Genomic DNA, 26936 nt, shown 5'->3' with positions numbered 1-26936 from the left:
AACAGTAAAGTTTAAGACCCATCACCTGAGTTGGACGTGGGAGCCAGGGCGCGGTCGTAGACGGAGCCGGCGACGCTGCAGATGCTCTCGGGTCGGGACAGCATGTTCCTGGGGAGGGTACGGTAGCCCTCGGGGTAGCGAGGAACGATCTGGGCACGGTGGCTGGGCATGTTGCGGGGTAAGGTCTGGTAGGAGGTGATGCTGGAGGAGAGGGAAATCAATTCAATGAATCAGCTAATAAAACATGATTTTCAATAGCATGATTTACAAATATAGCATTTTATAAACTGGGTGGTTCGAGCCCTGAATGCTGATTGGCTGACAGCCGTGGTACATCTGTATACCACGGGTATGACAAAATATTTATTTTTACTGCTCTAATTACGTCGGTAACCAGTTTATAATGGCAATAAGGCACCTCAGGGGTTTGTGGTATATGGCCAATATACCACAGCTAAGGGTTGTGTCCAGGCACTCCGTGATGCGTCGTGCATAAGAACAGACCTTAGCCATGGTATATTGGCAATACACCACACCCCCTCGTGCATTATTGCTTAAATATAGTTCAAGAGAACAACCAGGGCCTAACCCCTAAAGAGCAATAATAGGTACATAGTAGTGTAAGTGCAGCACACTTACTGCCTCTCTCTGTTAGTCTTAACAGTACTGTACAGTATCTACTACCTCCTGTAAAAGGCGCTGTACAGTACCTACTACCTCCTGTAAAAAGGTACTGTACAGTACCTACTACCTCCTGTAAAAAGGTACTGTACAGTACCTACTACCTCCTGTAAAAAGGTACTGTACAGTACCTACTACCTCCTGTAAAAGGTACTGTACAGAACCTACTACCTCCTGTATAAGGTACTGTACAGTGCCTACTACCTCCTGTATAAGGTACTGTACAGTACCTAATACCTCCTGTATAAGGTACTATACAGTGCCTACTACCGCCTGTATAAGGTACTATACAGTACCTACTACCTCATGTATAAGGTACTGTACAGTACCTACTACCTCCTGTATAAGGCACTTGGCTCCAGCTCCCTCTCACAGTATATGGGCTGTAGGTAATATAAACCTGTCTTAACCCTTTAACTGTCACCTTAAAATTCCAAGTACGAACAACTCAAATAACATGTAGTTGTTTTTTTTCACAACTAGTTAGAGCTCTACCAGGCGGTTGAGAAGTCGAGGGTCATACTAGCAATGTCACGTTTGAATAGTAATTTGCATAGCATTTTTACTCCTCACAAGAATATTACATACACTAATTTAGATCTGTTTGAATTGCTTTTATACAGAAGATACTTTTGTGTGTTAATAAAGACAGATGTAAAATTTGATTAAATCATGGTCATTTTGTGTCCGATGCATTTTTAGGTGCTGTGCTGTATAGCGAAATGTCCCTAAAATAGTACTCACATTTCTAATGATCCAGGTTTTTCCACCATGTTTCACACATGTTCAGACTATCTTTCGAGATCATGTATGACAAAGATTATTTTTTTTTGCAATAGTATAGGCAAGTAGGAGAGTTCAGATTTCTTATTTTCAATCCATCGCTGATTATACAAAGCCAGTTCTACATACAGAACACACTTACATTTTCAACCACATTTCAACCACATTTCAACATTTTTGTATAAATATACAGTTACAGGAAAGCTTATCTGGCATCTGTAAAGAGAGGACGTTCTTGGAAATGATCTTAGCAATAAAGATCACAGCAATAATGTTGCACGCACACACACCATGTGGAAAAGGAGGAGACAGCAATGTGTCCTCCTGCCACAAAGTATTTCTGTCCATTTTGGAGTGCCGCCATTTCCGAATGTTCTTGAACTTGGGATTTCACTTGAAGCATGTCACCCTTATCTGCTACTGTAGTCTTCTCCAGAGCCCTGTAGCATATGCCTTTATGCAGGTTGACGTTTATTGGGATGAGTTGAGAGGTTTGCGTTAAATGGGCCAGCTCAAAGTCAAAATAGGCTATATAGTAAAAAAAAAAAAAAAGCTTGAAAACAAACATTTGGTTTTTGTTTAAGGTTAGGCATAAAGTTAGCCGCGTGGTTAAGGTTAGGTTTAAAATCCGATTTTATGACTGTGGCTATGCCTGCTAGTGACCACCGGTGTTGGGATTAGTTACTTGAAAAAGTAATATATTCCCTGCTAATTACCACCAGTGTTGGGATTAGTTACTTGAAAAAGTACATATTAATCATTACATTGAAGCAAAACATTACTTCACAATATTACTTTGTGTGTAAAGTAATGCATTATATGACTATTTATGTTCATTTGCATTACCTTCATGAAAAAAACAAACTGTTTGTTTGACTGTTGGGGGGAGCAAGGCGAGCCGCGCACACTCTACCAAAGACAGGCTACTTACTAACTCAGGTTTGATCACTAGTTTCCCCTTTCATCTATGGCGCTGCTTTCCTGTGCTAGTCTACAAGTGCTGCGCTATATATGGGCTGCTTAATTAGCCATATACAGTATTCTGTAAGCCAAACACCGGTACAGATTTCCTATTTTCATTCAAAATCTCTCTCGAGCCGCCAGTTCTCGATAGACTGTACGAGATGTATAGAGATGTACGAGACCCATCGAGATGTATAGAGGGCACACTTGCCACTAGACGGGCAAGTCCTCTATGGGCTTATTTATCACAGAAGCGATTAATGGCAAAGGCCAGAGGTGCACCCTCTATACATTTCTATAGACAGCAGCTGTCATGACATTTCTCCAAACAGCTTCTCTCCGCTCGCACGAGAACTAAATGAGGAAACAAGTCGAGAACGGATCATGGAAACACATACTCGGTAGAGATATGATTCTGAAAGTAATGCACGCATTGTTTGACAAAATAACTAATATAGTACCCAATTTGAAAAAGTAACAGGTTACTCTACTCTGTTACTCATAAAAGTAATCTGATTACGTAACACATTACCCCAACATTGGTGACCACCTTGCAGAGCTGCCTCCAGGACAAGATTCATCCCAATATATTCCAAACTACTGCCTTGATAATTACCATATTACACTGGGAGGATGCACGCTTGGCTCGCCGACAGACTCCACTCTAGGTCGATATCATACTGTACTCACTGACAGGTATCTGGTCGACTCTATAGGAACGCACAGTATGACGGAGGTAAATTGTGTGGCGGAAAACACAGCAGAAGTCCTGAGATTCGTCTGCCACCCCCTCCCCTTCTGAAACCATAACCACCCACCCAGGCAGCGCCGACATTAACAGCTTTCCCTGTGACAATGTAATGCGGGTCTCTTACTTGTGTTAGCCCACAGAGCTCAAGCCTCAAGGTGCTAACATAATTCTTCAGGTCTTAGGCAAGGTTACTAAAAGGCAAGGTTACTGAAATCTCAGCCTGTTTTGGTGGGCTGGAATTTTTCCTGCCTGGCGACATCAGCAATTCTTGCTTGCTTGCCAAAACGCTATTTTTTTGTCTCTTTTTGACCATTTTAATTGAAAACAATCACACTAAGGTACTTCAATGTTGACCAGAAATAATTTAATATTGAGATAAAAACAGCAGCATTGGACCTTTAAACACAAACAAAAGCCAGTTTCCCACGTTTCGACTGGATGCCTTTATCAAGAGCATGTACAATAATCAAATTATACAATAAAATGAGGTTCCCTCCAACTCACAAATATTGAGCAGAAATGACTTATTTGGGCAGGAAGTGGGACACCTCTCCACACCCATAAGTTAACAAATTGTTAAATTACATACGTAATAAACAATATACAGGCAACACTCAAGCAACAAAACAAAAACAGTTGTTAAACAACTAGCAACTAAATGTATGTACAAACCTCTGATCTTGGTTGAAATTAAAATAACTGGTTCATGGTCATTCATGTATTGTTATTCAAAGCATTATACAGCAGATGGTCAGATGGTCACATTGGTTTTACCTGGATGTACAACAAAAATAGTACAAAACCACGGATGCAGCCCTTTTCAGTTCCTCTAAGCAACAAAGATACAAAGACAAAGTGATAAGATGTTGAATTTTTTTTAAAGGGATCTGATTAAAATTGGATAAGTAAAAAAAAGAAATGGGCTTTAATTCTAAGTATTTCCGATGAACCAGAAATATTGTCTAACAAATCAGAATTGTCTAACAAACCTCAAATAACGGTAGATGTTTTGTACAGAGGACTTAGTACTTTTAACCCCTTTTCTGCCCAATTGGTAGTTACAGTCTTGTCCCATCGCTGCAACTCCCCTTCGGACTCAGGAGAGAAGGTCGAGAGCAATGCATCCTCCGAAACACGACCCTGCCAAGCTGCACTGCTTCTTGACACACTGCTTGCTTAACCCGGAAGCCAGCCGCACCAATGTGTCAGAGGAAACACCATCCAGCTGGCAACCGCAGTCAGCTTGCAGGTGTACTACCCGCCACAAGGAGTCGCTAGAGCGCGATGGGACAAGGAAATTCCGGCCGGCCAAACCCTCTCCAAACCCGGATGACGCTGGGCCAATTGTGCCCCTTCTCATGGGTCAAGGTCAGCTGTGACACAGCCTGGGATCGATGCAGTGCCTTAGAGCCCAGCGCCACTCAGGAGGCCCTTGTATGGAGGACTTTTAACTGCAAATGCAATATCTCAAATCTGCCAACATTATTTGTCTCAGCCTTAACAGAAGGTCCTACATAAAACTCAGACCTCAGGCTTCAGTCAGAGGTTTCAGTTTAGCCCACAGTCTGTCCCAGAATTCCTGGTGCTGATGGGGGTCCTGAGGCCAGTCCAGATAGGTCCTAGTCTTGAACAGGCGAGACAGCCTGGGGTGGGGAGACAGCCAGCCGGCGGGGGGGGGGGGGGATCTTCTCCAGGAAGACCAGGAGGAGGATGTCCCTTTGTTCCACCTGCAGTCCGGAGGTGACCAGCTTCATCTCCAGGGAACACCAGTTACAGCGCAGATAGTGGCGACTGGACCAGGCAGAGGGTGTGGCGGCTCGGGTAGAGGGTGTCTGTGATGTTCTCCACAATGTCCTTCTCCAGCTGAAAGTCCCTGCTGTGCAGACAGAGGTGCAGGAAAGGGGGACCCCTCTGCTCCAGGTTGGGTAGCAGCTCCTCCACCACCAAGTGTGCATCCTTCCCGCTGTAGGAGACAAACGCATCGTAGTGGAAGCCCCCCTTGGTGTTTGATCACATCGCCTCCGACAGCTAGCCAAGGGTGATGTGGTAGAGGGGGAGGAGGAAAGGACTGGCCAGGTTATGGACCAAGACCACCAGCATTTAGAACAGGACTCCAAGGCCAGTCGCAGCAAAGAGCACAAAGCCCACCTCTGTTGTGCAGTTGGCTTCTGTGTACTTGACAAAGTCAGGTGTGTCTAGCCCATTGTCCGACAAGCATTTCAAGTCCTCTAAATTATACATAACTTCATGTTTAAGCATGATCACTTCAACCGGCCTGTACCCCTTTGCCCATGCAATGAGCCAAGCATTGTCACAACTGCAAAAATCTGTAATGTGTCAAGTATCAAATACTTTAGGTTAGAGAGCTGTTCAGTAAAGCTGTAGATAACGTGATAAATGTTCTCGATACGCAAACATTTTCAAGGATTTAAAGTCTTTGGTTAAACTACCCTCCAAAGAGTCAATCCTGCAGTTTGAATGTTTCAGAACCTCCAGTTTGGTCAGGTTGTGAAAAATGATGTTGGCAGAACCCTGTATTAAAAGATCTACCTGCACTAGAGTCAGTTGCCTCAGGTGAATCATCCGATTCATTGATGTTAAGTCCACACTTTTAGCTGAAAGCTTTGACCTGTACACAAATGTCTCCACAGACCTGAAGTACTTTCCCATGAATTCAGATCCACAAAGGAATTATTCAGCATCAAGATGGGTTACAGACTGAAAGAAAGGTCTGTCACAGTCTTCAAATGACACTGCCTGGCCTTTGTGTTGGAGACTCAGGTTCTGTTTAGATGTGATGTTACTGCCAATAATCAACTGCATTGGCCTCATACCTGAACTAATGTACAGATGAGTCAGCTGACTCAGAATGTCACTGAAGACAAGATTCAGCTTTATTACAGGTTCTCTTGGTGGATAGTTCAAGTAACCCAGAAACACTCGTCTTCGACACGTACGGTGAGAGACAATCTTTCAGAAAAGACAACTGACACGAGGATATGTTTGAACATGATAGATTTCAGAAGATCACTAAAATATCAGTGCTAGAAATATGGGACCAAATACTACACTTTGGACTGTTTTATTTCCAAGAATCTTTAGGGTTGTCAATCATTTTTGACCCATGCCTTTGAGAGAAAAAAACATTTTACTTGTTAAACAAAATCTGTCCCTGAGCAAATTGCATTGGAATAAAATATTACTTTGAATTTTGTGAGCATACTATAGCTAAGTATTTGAATTATTTATTTTACACAGTCATTATTGCTAATCTTAATCCCTTTAACTCTCTTCTTGAAAAACATATTGAAAAAATGATCACCTTAAATTCTTATACACCCAATAGTTTTTCATTTACAACTTGAGGTTTATTTGGGAAATTACATCGCTCTACCAGAAGGTTGAGAAGTCAAAAGAGTTATTACTAGCAATGCCATAATAGAATGGTAATTTGAACAGCATTTTTAATAATCTCAACAATATTACAAAAATTACTTTAGGTCTGCTTCGATAGCTTTTATAGGTAGGTAAGCATTGTTAAAATGAGGACTGATGTTATGCTAATTTGAATATTCAATTACATTGAAATTAATGCGTTTTCATGTGGTTTATAGTGTGCAATGTCCCTTCTTATATTTCAAATGATCCAGGTTCTTCCACCATGTTTTCCACATATTCAGACTACATTTTGAGATAAACGGAAAAGTGCAATTTTCAATTACTATTATAGGCAATATTTTATAGGCGACCATAAGTCTGAATATTGTCCCCATGGGTCATGAAACGTGGTTTAACTCCAATGTAGATTTCCTAATATAATGAGTTGTCAACAATTCAATACATTTTTCACCATTTTGAATAAAAAAACATTTTAATACACCATACTTTTTTACTGACATATCAACCGCCTGGTTGAGCAAATTTAAGAATTCTTGCTTTATAGCCTTTTTACATTTTAACTATTTATTTTCATATTTCTACTGTCTAACAGGAATGGTGCAATATTAATCCCTCACCAACTGAATTCCTGCCTTTTATCCCACATCTTTGGTGACTGATTGAGTTCTCTTACTGCCCTCTCAGTGGGCAAAGTGCCAAAACACTTAACTGCAGCAACCCAAAAGGATACAAATTATGTTAATGTTTGCAAGAGGGCTGGGCGAGTTGACCAATCAATAGGGATGTGCATCTTTCCCTTTCAAGGAAATTCGATACCTACAGTGCCTTCGGAATGTATTTCCACATTTTTTTACTTTACAGCCTTATTCGAAAATGGATGAAATAAATACAAATCCTCAGCAATCTACACAGAATATTCCATAATGAAAAAGCAAAAGTACTTATTTAGAAATGGTATCAAATTAATTAAACATTTTAAACAGAATTACCTTATTTACATAAGTATTCAGACAATTTGCTATGAGACTGAAAATTGAGCTCAGGTGCATTCTGTTTCCATCGATCATCCTTGAGATGTTTCTACAAATTGATTGGAGTCCACTGGGAGTAAATTCAATTCATTGGACATGATTTGGAAAGGCACATACCTGTCTATAGAAGGTCCCACATCTGACAGTGCATGTCAGAGCAAAAATCAAGCCATGAGGTCAAAGAAATTGTCCGTAAAGCTCTGAGACAAGATTGTGTCGAGGCACAGATCTGGGGAAAGGTACCAAAAATTGTCTGCAGCAATTAAGAACACAGTGGTCATCATCATTTTATATTTATTTTTATTTGATCTTTATTTAACTAGGCAAGTCAGTTAAGAACAAATTCTTATATTCAATGAAGGCCTAGGAACAGAAACAAGATTCTCTGGTGTGATGAAACCAAGACTGAACTCTTTGGCTTGAATGCCAAGCGTCACGTCTGGAGAAAACCTGGCACCATCCGGTGAGGCATGGTGGTGGCAGCATCATTATGTTGCAATGTATTTCAGCGGCAGGGACTGGGAGACTAGTCAGGATAGAGGGAAAGATGAACGGCAGCAGATTGGGGCGAAGGTTCACCTTCCAACAGGACAACAACCATAAGCATGCAGCCAAGACAACACAGGAGTGGCTTCGGGACAAGTCTAAATGTCCTTGAGTGGCCCAGCCAGAGTCCGGACATAAACCCGATCGAACATCTCTGGCGAGACCTGAAAATAGCTGTGCAGCAACGTTCCCAAATACAGGTGTGCAAAGCTTGTAGCATCATACCCAAGAAGACTCGATGCTGTAATTGCTGCTAAAGGTGCTTCAAAAAGTACTGAGTAAATGGTCTGAATACTTATGTCAATGTGACATGTCAGTTTTTATTTTTTAATACATTTGCAAAAAATAAACGTTTTTGCTTTAACATTATGGGTTATTGTGTGTAGATTGAGGAGGGAAATAAAAACCAATTTAATCAATTTTAGAATAAGGCTGTAACGTAACAAAATGTGGAAAAAGTCAAGGGGTCTGAATACTTTCCGAATGCACTGGTAGATACATGTACTCCGATACAATAGAGAAGTGATGCGTTTAGTTTGAAACTATTAGTTTTGATCAGAGAATGAATCGATGTGATACGATATTGTTTGCTGCACTAACATTTGTTGCCAAGACGCATTCATTTCCAGTCTAAATTCAAATCTGTTGTTGATGGAGCTCATGAGCTGGGCCTCTCTGAGCTGGATCTGTCTGAGCTGACACGTGTGTGTGTGTGTGTGCATGTGTGGACATGTTTCATAAAAAGTACCCACAAGAATAGCAAATAAACAAAAAATTGGACCAACTGGGGACATTTTGTTAGTCCCCACAAGGTCAAATGCTATTTCGAGGGAGTTTAGGGTTAAGGTTAGGAGCTATGGTTAGGGTTTTTGGGTTAAGGTTAGGGTTAGTGGAATGGAACTGAATTGTGTGTCCCCACAAGATTAATTACACAAGACAGTGTGCGCGTTTGTACTATGTAGGCCCCTGAGCTAAACCATAACGGAGACTACACATCTACCACTCCACTACCACTATCAGATTAGGGGCTGATATTTTTTGTCCCCCAACTTGGGGTTCTGAAATCACCATCACCCTCTAATTAACTTGTCATTTTAGCAGATTTGTTTGAGCTAGTAATGCATCAATATTTATCGCTTACAAATTAGCTATGACATAGCCAATGAATATATAGCACAATTTGGGATTTCACTACAGTCTGTTCTTAGTGATTTTCTCTTCTTCTCTCTGTACAGCCATGAAGTGTGCCTCACAAAAGTGATTTACCCTGTATATCTAAAAATGACCATATACACGGATTGTTTAAAACGATTGCCGATAGTGAATATACAATATATTGTAAGCCCCGTTACGCAGGTACAGCCAGATGAGAGTTGTGTCTCCGGTTTACTTTTACAACATTTTAAACAGCGAATAAATAAACTAGGAAATTACATATGTAATTGTCACTCAACTAATAAAGATCACGCAAGCCAATTTAGCATTTGCAAGCTGAAGGTGGCGCACAGATGTGCAAGATCAGGAACAGGCCTCCTGCCTGGCGAAGCTGGGCACAGTGTGCAGTTTGACTAGGCTACTGATTTTCCCTGGGGGTTGTTTGGCGTGCAAAATGACATGTAGATCAATGACCGTCACAGTTACATGTGGTTCACCACTGTTGTCACAAAATATTAGGTATTTTTGTTAGGCAGAAATAATGTAATATGAGCATAAAAAAAATGGGAAACGAAGATGAACATTTTAGTCGATTTTTGGACCTGCATGCTACATTTAGGTTGGTTTGAAAAACATGCTCTACCCACCGGTTGAGAATATTAAATTATCTACATTTACATTTTAGTAATTTAGCAGACACTCTTATCCAAAGTGACTTACAGGAGCAATTAGGGTTAAGTGCTTTGCTCAAAGGCACATCGACTGATTTTTCACCTAGTCCGCACAGGGAAACGAACCAGCGACCTTTCGATTATTGGCTCTATGCTCTTAACCGCTAGGCTACCTGCCGCTACTAATTACCTGTGTGTTTATCTAATTAAAGCATTATGCTAATAAGTCCACGCTTTTGCTTTACCTTTCCTTTATATACCTGGGAGACGCAATTAATATCTGGGTCATTACCATATCATTACCATATCACAGACACACTCAGGTCTTTATCAGGAGAGGAGGGGCATGGATAGGGCATGACCTCATTCCAGGAAGAAGTGATTGGCTACTAGTGTTAATATGAGTCACTGATTCGCCGAAGGTACAGTACTTTCTAGCTAACAAGTCACTATACATGCCACTGGAGTGACTGAGCTTATTAACGAGGCTAAGTATCAGACACAAAGACACCAACGGCCTTTATGAAGTCTCAAAATCGTGTCCAGACACTAGCCTGTATACAATAAATAAGAGCATATCCCCTTGAGGATGAGACAGAAGTGTCTGACAGTATATAAGCCTACTACAACTGCATGGTAAGAGTCCATTTGGCATTACAACAGCACGCTAAAAGGGACAGGGGACATTAAAACGAACAGGGGGCTCAATTGAACCAGTCCATTGTTTGTGCTGTTTAGCATCAGTTCCTCCGAGTCCTTCCTCTTTTCAGAGGCTTAATTGCCGTAAACAAATGCAGTTTAATGGATGGTAGAGAGGGAAAAGGGAAAGTAGGACGCTGGCTCTAATCTGTATTCTCGCTGGCTCTGAGACTAGGCTATAGCAGAGGCTGCAGGCTGAATGTCTGGGCTCCTAATATGGGCGTAGTACAGTAAATTCACAGCCAGAGAGGAGGGACAGAGTGAGCTCAGTGGTATAGAGGATAGAACCTCAAACACAAGCCAATAGCCAATGTCATACAGGCACAGGGGAATAAAGTATGCATCCATAGCTTATGATCTACAAACACAGGCACATACGGTCTTCCGTAGAGCCCAGTGAGCTATAGCCAAATACCTTTACTGGACAGCCATCTTCAAATACATAATAATAAAGTCCTGTACTAGGTGCAATGCATATGGATTTCATTGACCTATATTCCACAGTAAAACAGTTCTAATATCTCACCCTGTTGCCCACAGTTCAAATAGAAGCTTGGGACCTGAGCGTTTGCCTTGCGCTGCTATGGCTATGTACACACTATCTCCGTCAAAGGGAATTGGAAATGTGAGAACACCTGATTGTTGGGATAACACAGAGAGGGCAGAGAGGGAATCGCTATTTACACGTCCCAAATGGCACCCCTATGTCAGAGCACTACTTTTGACCGGAGCCCTTTTGGCCCTGGTCAAAAGGAGGGCACTACAGAGGGTGCCATTTGGGACGCAAGCAACAAAAAAACCATGTCATCTGGAAGTGTCCCTCCTATTCCCTGGGCTGTTCTAGAGGACTGATGATGTTGCAGTAGGAGGCATTGAGCGGTGCTCTACTGGTAACAGGGGCACAGGTCCATAACTTATTCATCTAAAGGAATGGGCGGAGGAGAGTAAAAGAGACGGGGAGAAAACATTCCCTCGCTCCTGTTCTCAAACAAGCCCAGCAAAATGAGTGTATGATCCCTGACAGCGACATACAGCGGGTGACATGAAAAGCTTTCAGCTCTCGCCGGCAAGCACAGGCCAGGGATGCTATCGAGCACTGAGCAGAGACAGTGAAAGAGACAGGAGGGAGGGAGTGGGAGAGAGAAGAGGAAGGAAGGAAGGAAGGAAGGAGAGAGCGAGAGGGATATGGTAAAGATAAAGAGGTCTGGGAGATATAGCCACAGGCTAAGAGGATGTGGTTGTTTTTTTTATTTCTCTGTCTCTGGCCGCCCGGTGCTCTTAGAGACAAGTTAACATCTAGATGGCTGGCTGGCTGACTCACTGACAGATTGCACTGCAGACACACAGGTGGTGGTTTTTACTATCTGAGAGAACAGTAACAGATTTCAGAGAGGCATGGGTACGTGCAGACCAATACGGACATACAGACACACACACAGAAACGCAACCAACCAACCCACACACACACCAGCCCAAAACACGCACGCAGACAGAAACACACACACACCCTTACCTCCTGGTATCGTCATCCTCTTGTGTCCTCTGGGTCCTAACCCAGTTCTCCAGCTGCCTCATGGAGTTGGTTCTGGTCAGACTCTTCTCTGGCTCCTGGGCCTGCTGGTTCTGGGTCTGGTTCGGAGGCGGGTCCTGGGCCTTTCCTGCTCCTCTGCCCAGGGTACCTACCACCTCCCCTGGGCTGAGGTCCCCAGCCCGCTCCCCAGAGCCGTTGACCTGTGGTGGGGCCATGTGCTGGGAGACCTGTACCTGGCGGGAGGCTGTAACTGCTGCTGCGATGGCTGCTGCCTGGGCTGGTTGGAGTTTGATGCTGTTGATTTTAGTCAGAGGCCTCTCAGCACTGCCATCCCTCTGGAATCCATACTTGTTCCCTTCACGGAGGGTTCCATACTTATCCACTTCCCTAAGGGTACCATACTTATCGAGCGTCCCATACTTATCTCCATCCCTCAGGGTACCACACTTACTTCCTTCCCGTAGGGTTTTATACTTCTGCCTTTCATCAAGGGTCCCATAACGATCTGACCGATCTTTCTCAGTCATAGACGTCTGTCTCTCTACCCCTTTCTGGAGGTTGTATTTCTGTCCATCTTTTTGGAGGGTGTATCGCTCTCCTTTTTGCAGTGCATATCTCTCTCCATCTTTCTGTACCAAGTACTTCTCCCCGTCTTTCTGAGGTGCGTACTTCTCCATCTGAACATCTTTCTGCCCAGCACATCGTTCGCCTCCGTCTTTCTGCAAGGAATACCGCTCCCCGTCTTTTTTCAGGGCGTACCGCTCGCCGTCTTTCTGCAACAGGTACCTCTCTCCGTCTCTCTGCAGCGTGTAGCTCACCCCGTCTTTCTGAAGGGAGTATCTCTCGCCGTCTCTCTGCAGCGTGTAGCGTTCCCTCTCTCTCTGGAGGGTGTTGTGCTTCCTGTCCCCGTCCGTGTGGTCCATGCTGCGGGCGAGGGAGGGCTGGTGCGGCTCACGGTTCCTCTCGTTGTTCTGGATCTCTGGCCTGGTCAGGACCCGGTTGTGGTTCAGGATGTTGTTCACCTCCTGGGGACAGCAGCGGTCCACCTTCAACTTATCCAGTCTGGGAGAGAGAGAGAAAGAGAGAGGAGGGAGAGAGAGAGAGTGATGGACGAGAGAAAAGGAGGGAGAGAACAAGAGGGGGATTGGAAACGGTAAGAGAAAGAAAAAAGACAGATGACTGATGAAAAGATGACAATAAATACACACCAATAAGCCATTACTAGCCAGGTTCACAGAAAAACACATTTCCACATTCCAACAATGGACTCTTGCTGTGTGGGTGTCAGGCGCCGGGCTCTACTGCTACCTCTCCTCCAACCTGCCTGACTATATGACTGCCAAGGGGGACCACAGAGGAAAAGAGGAAGAGAAGTGAGAGGTGTTGAAAACATCACTGTCCGCCCACAGCACTCCGAGGGCACAGTGAGACGTGGCTACTTTGACTGAGCAGCCATCCACTGCTGCAACCTTTCAGTCTGTTACAGAAAGGCCATTAACAGGTCTGGTACTCCAGAGGGAAATAGCTCAATTCTAGGCTAGCCACAGTCTTTTACCGCCTACTGCACTCAGGGACAAGTCACAGTGACAGCCACTTGGGACTGCTAATCTAATGGTACTTTATGTATTTCTACCTGGGGTTTTTCCTAGTATTTCTCAGTGAGGTAAAGGTACCGTAACGGCAGTATGTCCAATTTCTATTGCCAGACTTTGGCTGTGGTGTTTACAGCCACAGTAGTACTGTGTAAATTAAAGAATGCAATGTCCTGAGTGCGGGTTTGTGCCCCAAGCCATCCCTTTAAGATGAGCAGTGCTGAAGTGCAGTATGCAGACATACAAACAAACCTCCGCACACGGCCTGCATCACGCCACAATGACGAAGCTAGGACTGCCAGCGCGCTGTACTTACAGGACTGTGGAGAGTAGGTGTTACTATCCATCTGAGTCTCTCCAGTGTATAAAGCACTGTATGCCCATGTCGAAAAGCCTTCACAACACTGCAATTACCAACGGCGTGTGAAGTGCAGTTGCCTCTGACGTGAAAGTTTAACTGGAGGCAGTGAGGATGGATACCAGTGCTGTGCTGTATAGCCCTAAAGCTATAGCTTCTCATTACAAGCTATGCATCTTCAACACAACATCTGGTAATTGTCTTCTAAACTGATGCGATTTCTCACTTCTGCAAGAAATACCGCAGGCTCTCACGGCCGTCCGTTTGCTTACAAAACAAAAGATTGCACGGTTCAGCTGGTCGCTTTCATTGCCATAGGTCAGGCAATCAAGGCTGGCTGGCTGCTGGGCAGTTCCATCTGGGTTTACCCACCTTCTGATTGGCTCTGTGTGGACCAGGGCTGCGTCCGTCATCACTTTCATCCAGGACTCCATGTCTTTGGCCGTGTCTGTGCAGAAGTAGTAGGTCCTCATGTTGGAGTGGGTCGCCTAGCAGGGGGAGAGAGAGAGAGAGAGAGAGAGGGGGAGAGAGTGAGTGAGAGAGAGAGAAAGAGAGAGAGCACGGGCGGGAGTGAGGGAGAGTTCCTAAGACAGAGGAGTGTGGTGAGGTAGGTAAGTGGGTGACCTTGGCAAGACTGCAGGGAGTGTTACATCACCTTCTTTGGAAGAGGTGTGTGCGTGCATGTGTTCGTCAGTCTGTCTGTGCACACACGCCTGTGTGTTGGAGCGTGAATGTGCGTGTGCATCCCTAACGCTCCAAGGCTGGGTAGCTAACTTTAATTACCTGCTAAGCAGGCTTAGGACCATAAATATGAGCGACAGGGAGACACTCCAAGCTGAGTGCTACTCTTGTTTCCTGCTGCAGAGGCAGAGACTGGCACTAAGTCAGTGTCCCAATTGGCACCCCATTCCCTTTTTCGTGCACTACTTTAGACCAGGGATAGTGTACTATATCGGGAATAGGGTGCCCTTTGTGACACACCCTAACACACAGCAGAGGCGAGGACAGATAGTAGGGGATGCGGGGGAGTAGAGAATGGATGGGCTTGTTACTGTGTTATAGACGGTGTCAATGTGTAGGAGTGAATCAGTGTTTACAGTGGTGACATGTGTGAAACAGTATGTGAGGCTAACACGCTCAAAAAAGTGGATATAGCCGTGTCTGTCTTTCTGTGTATACTTTTCTTTATCTTCTCTCTCTGCCCATCTTGCTCCTATCACCCTCTTGCATATTGAGACTAGAAAATCTATTGAGTTTATCATGGATCTACGCACAAAGAGCTCTCCGTATACAAACGCATTTTCAGAGATTCTCTGAAAGGAAAGACCAAAAGCAAAGAGAAGCCTGTGTGTTACAGTGTGTTTACACTTTGTGCGGTGAAACATCGGACGCCATTTACTTTCAAAGGAAGGAAAGAGAGAAGCGGAGTGGGCGAGGGACCGCTGAGCGATGCGAGCGTGGGCGAGGGAGCTGAACAGGGCGGGGCTAAAGCTGAACTCTATTCAAATCCTCCACGATAGCGTGACGCGAGTGACCAATTGAAGCTCACCATAGCTTCATACCCCTACTGGATTGTCTGTCAATGGCTGTTGATACATAGCACTACAATAACTCACTACAAAAGCATCAACTCTGCTGTGGTATACAGCGGGAAGTCGTGCTTCCGCGTAGCCTACTATCACAAAATCAAGTGAATTTTTTCTATACAGACAGCCACACATTATACAATCCAGACCGACGGACAAGGGAGTTACGGATTATGGATTTGCCTTCAGTAAAAGGATTATGGGAAACAAGTACCCTCTTAACCATTTTTCCGAAGTTATTTTTCCGGCTCCGCGTTGCAACCACCTCGGATGTCCACGCGTGGAAGCGCGGCATCCTTTATGGGGCTCTGTCTGTGTGTGCGTACAGTACTGACCTTGAAGGCGTATTTCCTGCTGATGTGGTCGTCGACAGACAGCATGGAGATGTGGAAGCTGGGCAGCAGGATACTACCCAGGATGCCCTCCTCCTTCTCATCTGCGGGACAGAGGGCGAGAAGAATCGTCATATATGGTTTAGAATGTCGACACAGGCTTTGGAATAGTGCATTGTGGTCCATCTGGTGGAGGAAAGTCGGGAGAGATCAGAGGAGGGGAACTATCAGCATACTAATAGGACAGTGGACACTGGATGTACCGTAAACAGAATGCGTCAGAACTTTGTAGGCACCTTTATCTTTGGTCAGGGTGTGATGGCTAGGTAAGCAGCTAACAGGACACAGGATGTATTGGACAAAAATAAAATGTGTCAGAACCTTTGTGTAGGAACCTTTATCTTCGGTCTGTGTTAACCGTCTCAGATAGGACCATTTAAGCTGGAGTTTATCAGAGCATGGCAGGGAGGGTTGAGCATGGCAGGATATTCACTTTCTTTCTTCACTAAGAACCCCCAAATCCCGGGCTTCCAGCATGTTACACAGTAGGGTACCCAAACCAGATAGAACAACAAAACCGTTTCTCCTTGGGCCGCTTAGCCAAACATCCATAATTTCGCAGTCAAATTTAATCCTAACAGCGCAACTTGGTAAACAAACACACTAACTTGAGTGTGATAGCATACAACAGTGATGCTACCGCATCAAAGACAGACAAGTAAACAATGACGGAATCAATCCGTCCGCTGCCCAGAGCGTTCCGTACAGCTGGGTTGTATAATGCCTACACGGTGTTGTAACACACCATCTGTAGAGTGCAGCATGACTGCAGCAAAACCAACAGAGCCCAAACTCAGCTTCAGGGTTGACTTTAAACAGGCAAGTACAGCAGAATTCCCTGCAGCTCTCCATGCCCGCGTCTGCCCCGCTCTCTCTACCGCTGCATTATTAACTGAGAGGCGAGGGGGAGAGGAGTAGGGAGAGAGATCAAGAAGATGAAATGAAAACACAGCACCTCCCTCCTTGTGAAAGCAGCACCTCTACCCATATGTAAATACTGTATTAGCTCAATGACCTACCTCGTACCCCTGCACATGGACTCGGTACCGGCACTCCTTTATAGCCTCGTTACATTTTTATTGTGTTACCATTTCCTTTTTTTTATTGAGCAAATGTTTTTTAACTGCACTGTTTGGAATGGGCTCGTCAGCAAGCATTGCGCTGTTAAAGTCTACTATACCGGTTGTGTTCAGCAGATGTGAACAACATTTGATTTAAAAATGGGGTTTTCACTAGATTCTACAAAGAAGCATGGCGACCTTAACCTTTAAGCTATGTGATGGTATGATTAGATTTGATCGTTCTGTTGCGACAGAGATCCTGAACAAAGCAGAACCATCAGTCAGAGATGGTCATTCATATTCCCCCAACAACCTGTCATTCTTGCCTTCAGATAGACACAATTCCTAGTCAAAAACCTTACCTCTGAAAACTAATCGACAGACAGCACTTAAGTTTAAATGAAGTGAGTGAAGACGATAAGAGCGCGAGAGAGAGCTAGATGTTGTTATCAGAAAGCATAGCACGTCAACACTCTTTTAAGAACTCTTCTCTCGTCTCTTGGTTTACCAATATACAGGAAATTCCCCTCTGGGCATGTCATGAAAGAGCTGGCTGATTTGCACTCCGGGACCGTTTAATTGAACAATTTATGGAAATTAAACTCTCTGAAACCTGGGGTATGTCTACATCCGGAGCAAATACGTTTCCGTTTTACTGCTAGCTATGATGCCAGCTATGATATCTTATACTAAAACTTTAACCGTGTGTTGCGCTTTGAGTGTGTGTGTGTGTGTCTCACCTCTATAGTAAAACAGGCACATGTCAGACAGCACAAACCACCTCTTCTTCCATAGCTTCATCCCTGTGCTGTCCTACAGGGGAACAGAAGACAGGAGACATCAGTCAGATACTGAGACAGAGCAAAACATTTGGTAGAGGCTGTTCCTTGCCCTCGGATAAGCTAGGGGAGCCTTTCGACAATAATTGGCATATTGCTTCCATCTATTCAAGCATTTGCTATCAGATCTAGTGTATAGAGCAGTGTTCCTCAATCCTGGTCATGAATACCTATAGGCTGCCCTTGCTTTTCATCTAGACCTAGCTTGATTTGTTCAATTGAATGCGTAAGTAGAGCTACGCTAGAACCAAATCCTGCACACCCTGCTGTCCCTCCGGATCCGAGTGGCCAACACCAAGACTGTCACGGAGTTCAGGAAGCAACGTACACACTCCCTCTGATCCCAGACGGTTTCATTAACCACAGCTATCTCCTCCCACTGAAGCAAATTGGCCATTTTTTATCTCTTAACTCCCAGACAAGTTTCCCCTTTCTGTTTTAATAGCTGTGTGTATGTGCACCTGTGCACGCCTTAGTTGGCTTTCGTCTCTAGATAATAAGCGCCAGTCTTTTCTCTGTGAAGATAACGGCTTCTCTTCTAATGTTGCCTTTATTTTTTATTCATAACATAAATAATCTAAGACGGTTTTGTTGTTTTTCTTGTCTTCATACGCAGCTTTCTTTTGATGCACGAGGAGGAGTACAAAGGCATAAAAGAAAAGCCCGTCATCAATAAAATATTTCCCCTTTAAGAGAAGACTTTGGTTGTCAGGTTTGAGAAGGAGAAAAGGCACGTCTTGCGAGAGAGAACCAACGCAGCTTTGAAAGGGTAATTCAGCATGGTAGAGAGGGAAGCGCAAAAGAGAAAGTTTATTGACAACAGCTCAACTCTAGTTGGAAACTGAGTGATGTTAATGTTGATTGTTCTTAATGAGTGAGTGAGTGAGTGTGTGTGTGGTGTGTGCGAGGAGTTGAGACACAGTGACCCACAGCCAGAGCTTGGTGAGGGAGAGGAAATGCTCAAGTTGCATTGTACAGGTAGAAAGATAATGAGCAAAATAGCTCAGCCACCACAAAGTTGGTCGAGCCAGTCTGTAAAGTGACCTGAATAATTGAGGCAGAGAGAGAAAGAGAGAAAGTTACATCTAATCAAGGATGGTTGTCACTTTGCTTGAGGGACCAGGCCAACGTATCAGTACTAACTAAAACAAAGGACTCAGGCTATTTAAATGAGAATGACAAAATGATGCATCAACATTTAGATTGAATAGAATTGCCAGATAACAAGAAACGAGGTCAAACTCTCCCACAAACCAATCTGATTTAAATTCACTGTTTGGGAATACAGATTCAAAGTGAATGTGTCTCTTTCTGAATGTGAATGAGGATGTCCCTGTTAGATAGATAACAGAAAATCCCAACAGACGTTACACAGCTGACCGCTGCTGCTGAAGAGATTGGTATATGTCCATTATTGCAGCTGTAATTAAACCTATTTTAGATTGTCAAGTTCCCTTTGAGTGTCCGTCCGTCCGTCTCTGTGAACAATACCATTAAAAAGTTTGGGGTCACTTAGATATGTCCTTGTTCTCCATGAAAACACACATGAAATGAGTTGCAAAATGAATAGGACATACAGTGGGGCAAAAAAGTATTTAGTCAGCCACCAATTGTGCAAGTTCTCCCACTTAAAAAGATGAGGCCTGTAATTTTCATCATAGGTACACTATGACAGACAAAATGAGAAGAAAAAAAATCCAGAAAATCACATTGTAGGATTTGTAATGAATTTATTTGCAAATTATGGTGGAAAATAAGTATTTGGTCAATAAACTTTTGTTATCTCAATACTTTGTTATATACCCTTTGTTGGCAATGACAGAGTTCAAACGTTTTCTGTAAGTCTTCACAAGGTTTTCACACACTGTTGCTGGTATTTTGGCCCATTCCACCATGCAGATCTCCTCTAGAGCAGTGATGTTTTGGGGCTGTTGCTGGGCAACACGGACTTTCAACTCCCTCCAAAGATTTTCTATGGGGTTGAGATCTGGAGACTGGCTAGGGCACTTCAGGACCTTGAAATGCTTCTTACGAAGCCACTCCTTCGTTGCCCGGGCAGTGTGTTTGGGATCATTGTCATGCTGAAAGACCCAGCCACGTTTCATCTTCAATGCCCTTGCTGATGGAAGGAGGTTTTCACTCAAAATCTCACGGTACATGGCCCCATTCATTCTTTCCTTTACACGGATCAGTCGTCCTGGACCCTTTGCAGAAAAACAGCCCCAACGCATGATGTTTCCACCCCCATGCTTCACAGTAGGTATGGCGTTCTTTGGGTGCAACTCAGCATTCTTTGTCCTCCAAACACGACGTGTTGAGTTTTTACCAAAAAGTTCTATTTTGGTTTCATCTGACCATATGACATTCTCCCAATCTTCTTCTGGATCATCCAAATGCTCTCTAGCAAAACTTCAGACGGGCCTGGCCATGTACTGGCATAAGCAGGGGGACACGTCTGGCACTGCAGGATTTGAGTCCCTGGCGGCGTAGTGTGTTACTGATGGTAGGCTTTGTTACTTTGGTCCCAGCTCTCTGCAGGTTATTCACTAGGTCCCCCCGTGTGGTTCTGGGATTTTTGTTCACCGTTCTTCTGATCATTTTGACCCCACGGGGTGAGATCTTGCGTGGAGCCCCAGATCGAGGGAGATCATCAGTGGTCTTGTATGTCTTCCATTTCCTAATAATTGCTCCCACAGTTGATAACTTCAAACCAAGCTGCTTACCTATTGCAGATTCAGTCTTCCCAGCCTGGTGTAGGTCTACAATTTTGTTTCTGGTGTCCTTTGACAGCTCTTTGGTCTTGGCCATAGTGGAGTTTGGAGTGTGACTGTTTGAGGTTGTGGACAGGTGTCTTTTATACTGATAACAAGTTCAAACAGGTGTGATTAATACAGGTAACGAGTGGAGGACAGAGGAGCCTCTTAAAGAATAAGTTACAGGTCTGTGAGAGCCAGAAATCTTGCCTGTTTGTAGGTGACCAAATACTTATTTTCCACCATAATTTGCAAATAAATTCATTAAAAATCCTACAATGTGATTTTCTGGATTTTGTTTTCTTATTTTGTCTGTCATAGTTGAAGTGTTTACAATTACAGCCTTGCAGACCTTTGGCATTTTAGCTGTCAATTTGTTGAGGTGCTCTGAAGAGATTTCATCCCATGCTTCCTGAAGCACCTCCCACAAGTTGGATTGGCTTGATGGGCATATCTTACGGTCAAGCTGCTCCCACAACAGCTCAATAGGGTTGAGATCGGGTGACTGTGCTGGCCACTCCATTGCAGACAGAATACCAGCTGACTGCTTCTTCTCTAAATAGTTCTTGCATAGTTTGGAGCTGTGCTTTGGGTCATTGTCCTGTTGTAGGAGGAAATTGGCTCCACAGGGTATGGCATGGTGTTGCAAAATGGAGTGATAGCCTTCCTTCTTCAAGATCCCTTTTACCCTGTACAAATCTCCCACTTTACCACCACCAAAGCACCCCCAGACCATCACATTGCCTCCACCATGCTTGACAGATGGCGTCAAGCACTCCTCCAGCATCTGAGTCTCACGAATGTTCTTCTTGGTGATTCGAACACAAACTTAGATTTGTCTGTCCATAACACTTTTTCCCAATCTTTCTCTGTCCAGTGTCTGTGTTCTTTTGCCCATCTTAATATTTTATTTTTATTGGCCAGTCAGAGATATGGCTTTTTCTTTGCAAATCTGCCTAGAAGGCCAGCATCCCGGAGTCACCTCTTCACTGTAAACTGTTGAGACTGGTGTTTTGCGGGTACCATTTAATGAAGCTGCCAGTTGAGGACTTGTGTGGTGTCTGTTTCTCAAACTAGACACTAATGTACTTGTCCTCTTGCTCAGTTGTGCACCGGGGCCTCCCACTACTCTTTCTATTCTGTTCGAGCCAGTTTGCGCCGTACTGTGAAGGAAGTAGTACACAGCGTTGAACGAGATCTTCAGTTTCTTGGCAATTTCTCGCATGGAATAGCCTTCATTTCTCAGAACAAGAATAGCCTGACGAGTTTCAGAAGAAAGTGCTTTGTTTCTGGCCATTTTGAGCTTGTAATTGAACCCACAAACGCTGATTCTCCTCTCTACTCAACTAGTCTAAAAGAAGGCCAGTTTTATTGCTTCTTTAATCAGAACAGTTTTCAGCTGTGCTAACATAATTGCAAAAGGGTTTTCTAATGATCAATTACTTTTAAAATCATAAACTTGGATTAGCTAACACAACGTGCCATTGGAACACAGGAGTGATGGATGCTGATAATGGGCCTCTAAGCCCATGTAGACATTCCAATTTAAAAACAAAATCTGCCTTTCCCAGCTACAATAGTCATTTACAACATTAACAATGTCTACACTGTATTTCTGATCAATTTTATGTTATTCTAATGGACAAAACATGTGCTTTTCTTTCAAAAACAAGGACATTTCTAAGTGAACCCAAACTTTTTAACAGCAGTGTGTATGTATGTAGCTACAGTGCCTTCGGAAAGTATTCAGACTTTTTACACATTTTGTTACGTTACAGCCTTATTCTAAAACTGATTAAATAAAAATCCTCTGCAATCTACACACAATACTCCATAACGACAAATTGAAAACAGAAATACCTTATTTACATACGTATTCAGACCCTTTGCCATGACCAGAAATTGAGCTCAGGTGCATCCTGTTTCCATTTATCATCGAGAGATGTTTCTACAGCTTGATTGGAATCTACCCGTTGTAAATTAAATTGATTGGACATGATTTGGAAAGGCACACACACCTTTCTATATAAGGTCCCACAGTTGACAGTGCATGTCCGAGCAAGAACCAAGCCATGAGGTCGAAGGAATTGTCCGTAGAGCTCCGAGACAGGATTTTGTCGAGCAACAGATCTGGGGAAGGGTACCAAAACATATCTGCAGCATTGAAGGTCCCCAAGAATACAGTGCCCTCCATCCAAATGGAAGAAGTTTGGAACCACCAAGACTCTTCCTAGAGCTTGATGCCCGGTCAAACTGAGCAATCGGGGGAGAAGGGCCATGGTCAGGGAGGTGACCAAGAACCTGATGGTCATTCTGACAGAGCTCTAGAGTTCCTCTGTGGAGATGGGAGAACATTCCAGAAGGACAACCATCTCTGCAGCACTTTACCAATCAAGCCTTTATGGTAGAGTGGCTAGACAGAAGCCACTCCTCAGTAAAAGGCACATGACAGCCCGCTTGGAGTTTGCCAAAAGGCATCTAAAAACTCTCAGATCACGAGAAACAAGATTCTCTGGTCTGATGAAACCAAGATTGAACTCTTTGTCCTGAATACCAAGCGTTACATATGGAGGAAACCTGGCACCAAACTGGCACCATCCCTACGGTGCAGCAACGTTCCACATCCAACCTGACAGAGCTTGAGAGGATTTGCAGAGAATGGGAGAGACACTCCCCAAATACAGGTGTGCCAAGCTTGTAGCGTCATCCCCAAGAAGACTCTATGCTGTAATCACCGCCATAGGTGATTCAACAAAGTACTAAGTAAATGTGATATTTCTGCTTTTTTTTTTTCTTTGTCATTATGGTGTATTGTGTGTAGATTTATGAGGAAAAATAACAATTCAATTTTAGAATTGATTTTACGTGTGTGTGTGTGCAGGTGGCTATCCAAACAAAGCCCTGTCACACAGACTCTCTCATCAACCCACTGAGGAAGACTGTGTCGGCTGCACACTTCCACCAACACCCACTCATCATTATACATACTGCAATCAGCCATTTGATTTACACAGGTTCTGCAATTCTCTAGACTATTTTGAGAGTAAATTGCAATTAAGTAATTTAGTCAAGTTCTTCTATACTGGGAACTACAAAAAATGTACAAACTTTCCAATACCTGTTTGTAAAGCCAGTTGCTCTTGACCGCCGGGGCATTGGGGTTCCTCTTAATAGAGTTGGACCTCTTGCCAAAGTTGTGGACCTTTTTGTAAGACCTCGAAGGCTGAAAATGTAAATGGACAAACTGTCAGTATACTGTATGTAAAAACATGTATATACAGAGCCATGAAAAAGTATTTTCCACCCTTCTGATTTTATTTTAGATATTTTTGATACTGAATGTTATCAGATCTTCAACCAAAACCTAATATTAGATAAAGGGAAGCATTGTTTACAACAACAAAAAGTTTACTTATTTTATTTAATGAACAAAGTGCAACACCCAATTCCCCTGTATGAAAAAGTAATTGCCCCCTTATACTCAATAACTGGTTGTGCCACCTCAGCTGCAATGACTGCAAGCAAATGCTTTTGTAGAACTTCTTTAACTCAGCAACACTTGTGGGGTTTCAAGCATGAACTGCTTGTTTCAAGTCCTGCCACAACATTTCAATTGGGATTAGGTCATGACTAGGCCATTCCAAAACTTCTAATTTGTTTGTTTTTAGCCATTTTCATGTGGGCTTGATTTTGTGTGTTTTGGATCATTGTCTTATTGCATGACCCAGCTGCCCTTCAGCTTCAGTTCACAGCATCCCCAAACCATCACACTACCACCGCCATGGTTCTTACTGTGGGAATACAGTGTTTGGTTTTCGCCAGGCATAATGGGACATCTGTCCATAGAACATTCTTCCAAGAGTCTTCCAGGTGCTTTGTGGCAAACTTTAATCAACTTTTTGGATAAGATGGGTCCTGTTATGACTAGCGAAAACCAAACAATGCATTCCACAGTAAGAACCTCATACCAACGGTCAAGCATGGTGGTGGTAGTGTGATGGTTTGGGGATGTTTTGCTGCCTCAGGACCTGGACAACTTGCCTTAATAGAAGGAACCATGAATTCTGCTCTGTATCAGAGAATTCTACAGGAGAAAGTCAGGCCATCTGTCTGTGAGCTGAACCTGAAGCACAGCTGGGTCATGCAGCAAGCCAATGATCCAAAACACACAATCAAGTCTCCATGAAAATGGTTAAAAAGCAACAAATTTGAAGTGTTGTAATGGCTTAGTCAAATCCCAGACCTAATCCCAATTGCGATGTTGTGGCAGGACTTGAAAACCCACAAATGTGGAGGAGTTAAAGCAGTTCTGCATGCAAGAGTGGGCTAAAATTCACCCACAGCGAAGAGAGAGACTGATCAAAAACTTCAAAAAGCTTTTGGTTTGCAGTCATTGCATCTAAAGATGGCACAACCAGTTATTGGGTGTAAGGAGGCAATTACTTTTTAACACAGGGGAATCGGTGTTGCATAACTTTGTTAATTAAACAAATAAAATTAGTATACATTTTTTGGTTGTTTGTAAACTCCGGTGCCCTTTGTCTAATATTAGGTTTTAGTTGAAGATCTGATAACATTCAGTACATAAAAGAAATTAAAAAACAGAAAATCAGATTGGTGGGCAAATACTTGTTCATGGCACAGTATATATACACTGAACAAAAATATAAACGTGTTAGCTGGGGCAAAACTGTGACACCAATCAGGCCCTCGAGGACTGGAGTTGCCCACCCCTGTTTTAGAGTATTCGGTAGTACGTCCAACCGGCCTCACAACTGCAGACCACGTGTAACCACGCCAGCCCAGGACCTCCATATCCAGCTTCTTCACCTGTGAGATTGTCTGAGACCAGCCACCCAGACAACTGATGAACCTGAAGTATTTCTGTAATAAAGCCCTTTTGTAGGGAAAAACTCACTCTGATTGGCTGGGCCTGGCTCCCAAGTGGGTGGGCCTATGCCCTCCCAGACCCACCCATGGCTGCGCCCCTGCCCAGTCATGTGAAATCCATAGATTAGGGCCTAATGAATTTATTTCAATTGACTTATTTCCTTATAGGAACTGTAACTCAGTAAAATAGTTGAAATGATTGCGTTTCCATTTTTTTTCAGTATATATGTATATATACACACACACACACACAAACATATTTCTGAAGATGCATAATTAGAGGAGGAGAGTTACAAATTCATTCAAATGATCATCCTCCGTTAGTAAATATAGGTGGAGCCCGTTAACCTGCATTTGGCTCTTTGGTGTTAATAAACAAACAAAGTCCAAAAGCAACAGAAGGAAAAGGTACAGTATTCACCTCATTAAACTAGCCCATTCTACAAGACCATCTTTACTGAGAGAGGGAGAGGAAGAGAGACCGATACAGAGAGAGAGAGAAAGAGAGAGCAAGAGAGAGACTAATTTACAGCATTGCAGAACCTTCTTGAGCATAGTGATACAATAGCTCGACCCACAATAGAGTTCCACAGTATTTAATAATACCCATAAAACTTAGCAGTCAAACAGGGAAATAGTTTCAATCCAGATCATCACGGTATTTGTAGGTCTTTATGATAGCCGCTTTAGCAGCCAATTAGCATTACATTTTGTTTTTTGGGGGGGGGGGGGGGGGTTTAATCCAGGCGAATATATTGCTAAAAGTCACCTTGTCCGAGAGAGATTTACATGGTTATCAAAATGTCACACCAGGGTAAGCCTATAGGAAATACAGCCCTTATTTTAAGTGTTACTAAAATCCCCTATGGGAAAAATGAATGGTGGAAAAATAACTGGAACCATTTCCTTGTTTGACCGCTAGATTTTATTAAGGGTATTATGACACCTCCACTGTAGGGCTCTATGGTAACTCATCAATAATTATGGCTCATTAATAAATACATGCCACACTTTTAGTCAGTGTAAGCCAAAGTAAAACATCATTAATTCATGAAATCATGCTTTTCATTTGAATAAAGCGTGCATATTTATACACTAGTCTATTAAGCATTTATAAACTGACACGCTGTACAATAAAATCACTTGGTGACCATTCTAGAATTGTAACTATCTGTGACAGGCCTGGGACAATCCAGCACATATTATCTCATGTAGAGTCCCTGTTTTGATACTCTCGGTGGCCTAATACAGCTCT

The 26936-nt window shown here is 43.3% G+C and overlaps 1 protein-coding gene and 1 pseudogene across 13 annotated transcripts in view; both read right to left on the bottom strand.

The window, feature by feature from the left end:
• Positions 1 to 26936, bottom strand: part of LOC139378680 (pleckstrin homology domain-containing family A member 5-like) — a 144010-nt gene that overhangs the window by 16253 nt on the left and 100821 nt on the right. For all 13 annotated transcript variants that reach the window (XR_011628317.1, XM_071121088.1, XM_071121091.1 and 10 more), the window contains 6 exons: positions 23910 to 24014; positions 17940 to 18012; positions 16082 to 16182; positions 14533 to 14648; positions 12193 to 13272; positions 26 to 201 (listed from right to left, as the gene is read on the bottom strand). Coding sequence is in view for 12 of the 13 variants with exons in the window: in XM_071121088.1 (XP_070977189.1) it covers positions 26 to 201; positions 12193 to 13272; positions 14533 to 14648; positions 16082 to 16182; positions 17940 to 18012; positions 23910 to 24014 (1651 nt within the window). In the remaining variant the exon portion in view is untranslated. The remainder of the gene's footprint in view (positions 1 to 25; positions 202 to 12192; positions 13273 to 14532; positions 14649 to 16081; positions 16183 to 17939; positions 18013 to 23909; positions 24015 to 26936) is intronic.
• LOC139379543 (toll-like receptor 13) lies at positions 4707 to 5761 on the bottom strand (annotated as a pseudogene).

The sequence above is a fragment of the Oncorhynchus clarkii genome, chromosome 21 (assembly GCF_045791955.1).
Source record: "Oncorhynchus clarkii lewisi isolate Uvic-CL-2024 chromosome 21, UVic_Ocla_1.0, whole genome shotgun sequence".
NCBI lineage: Eukaryota > Metazoa > Chordata > Actinopteri > Salmoniformes > Salmonidae > Oncorhynchus > Oncorhynchus clarkii.
The sequence above is the reverse complement of the archived record's forward strand: the minus strand, read 5'-3'. Positions and strand labels throughout refer to the sequence as shown.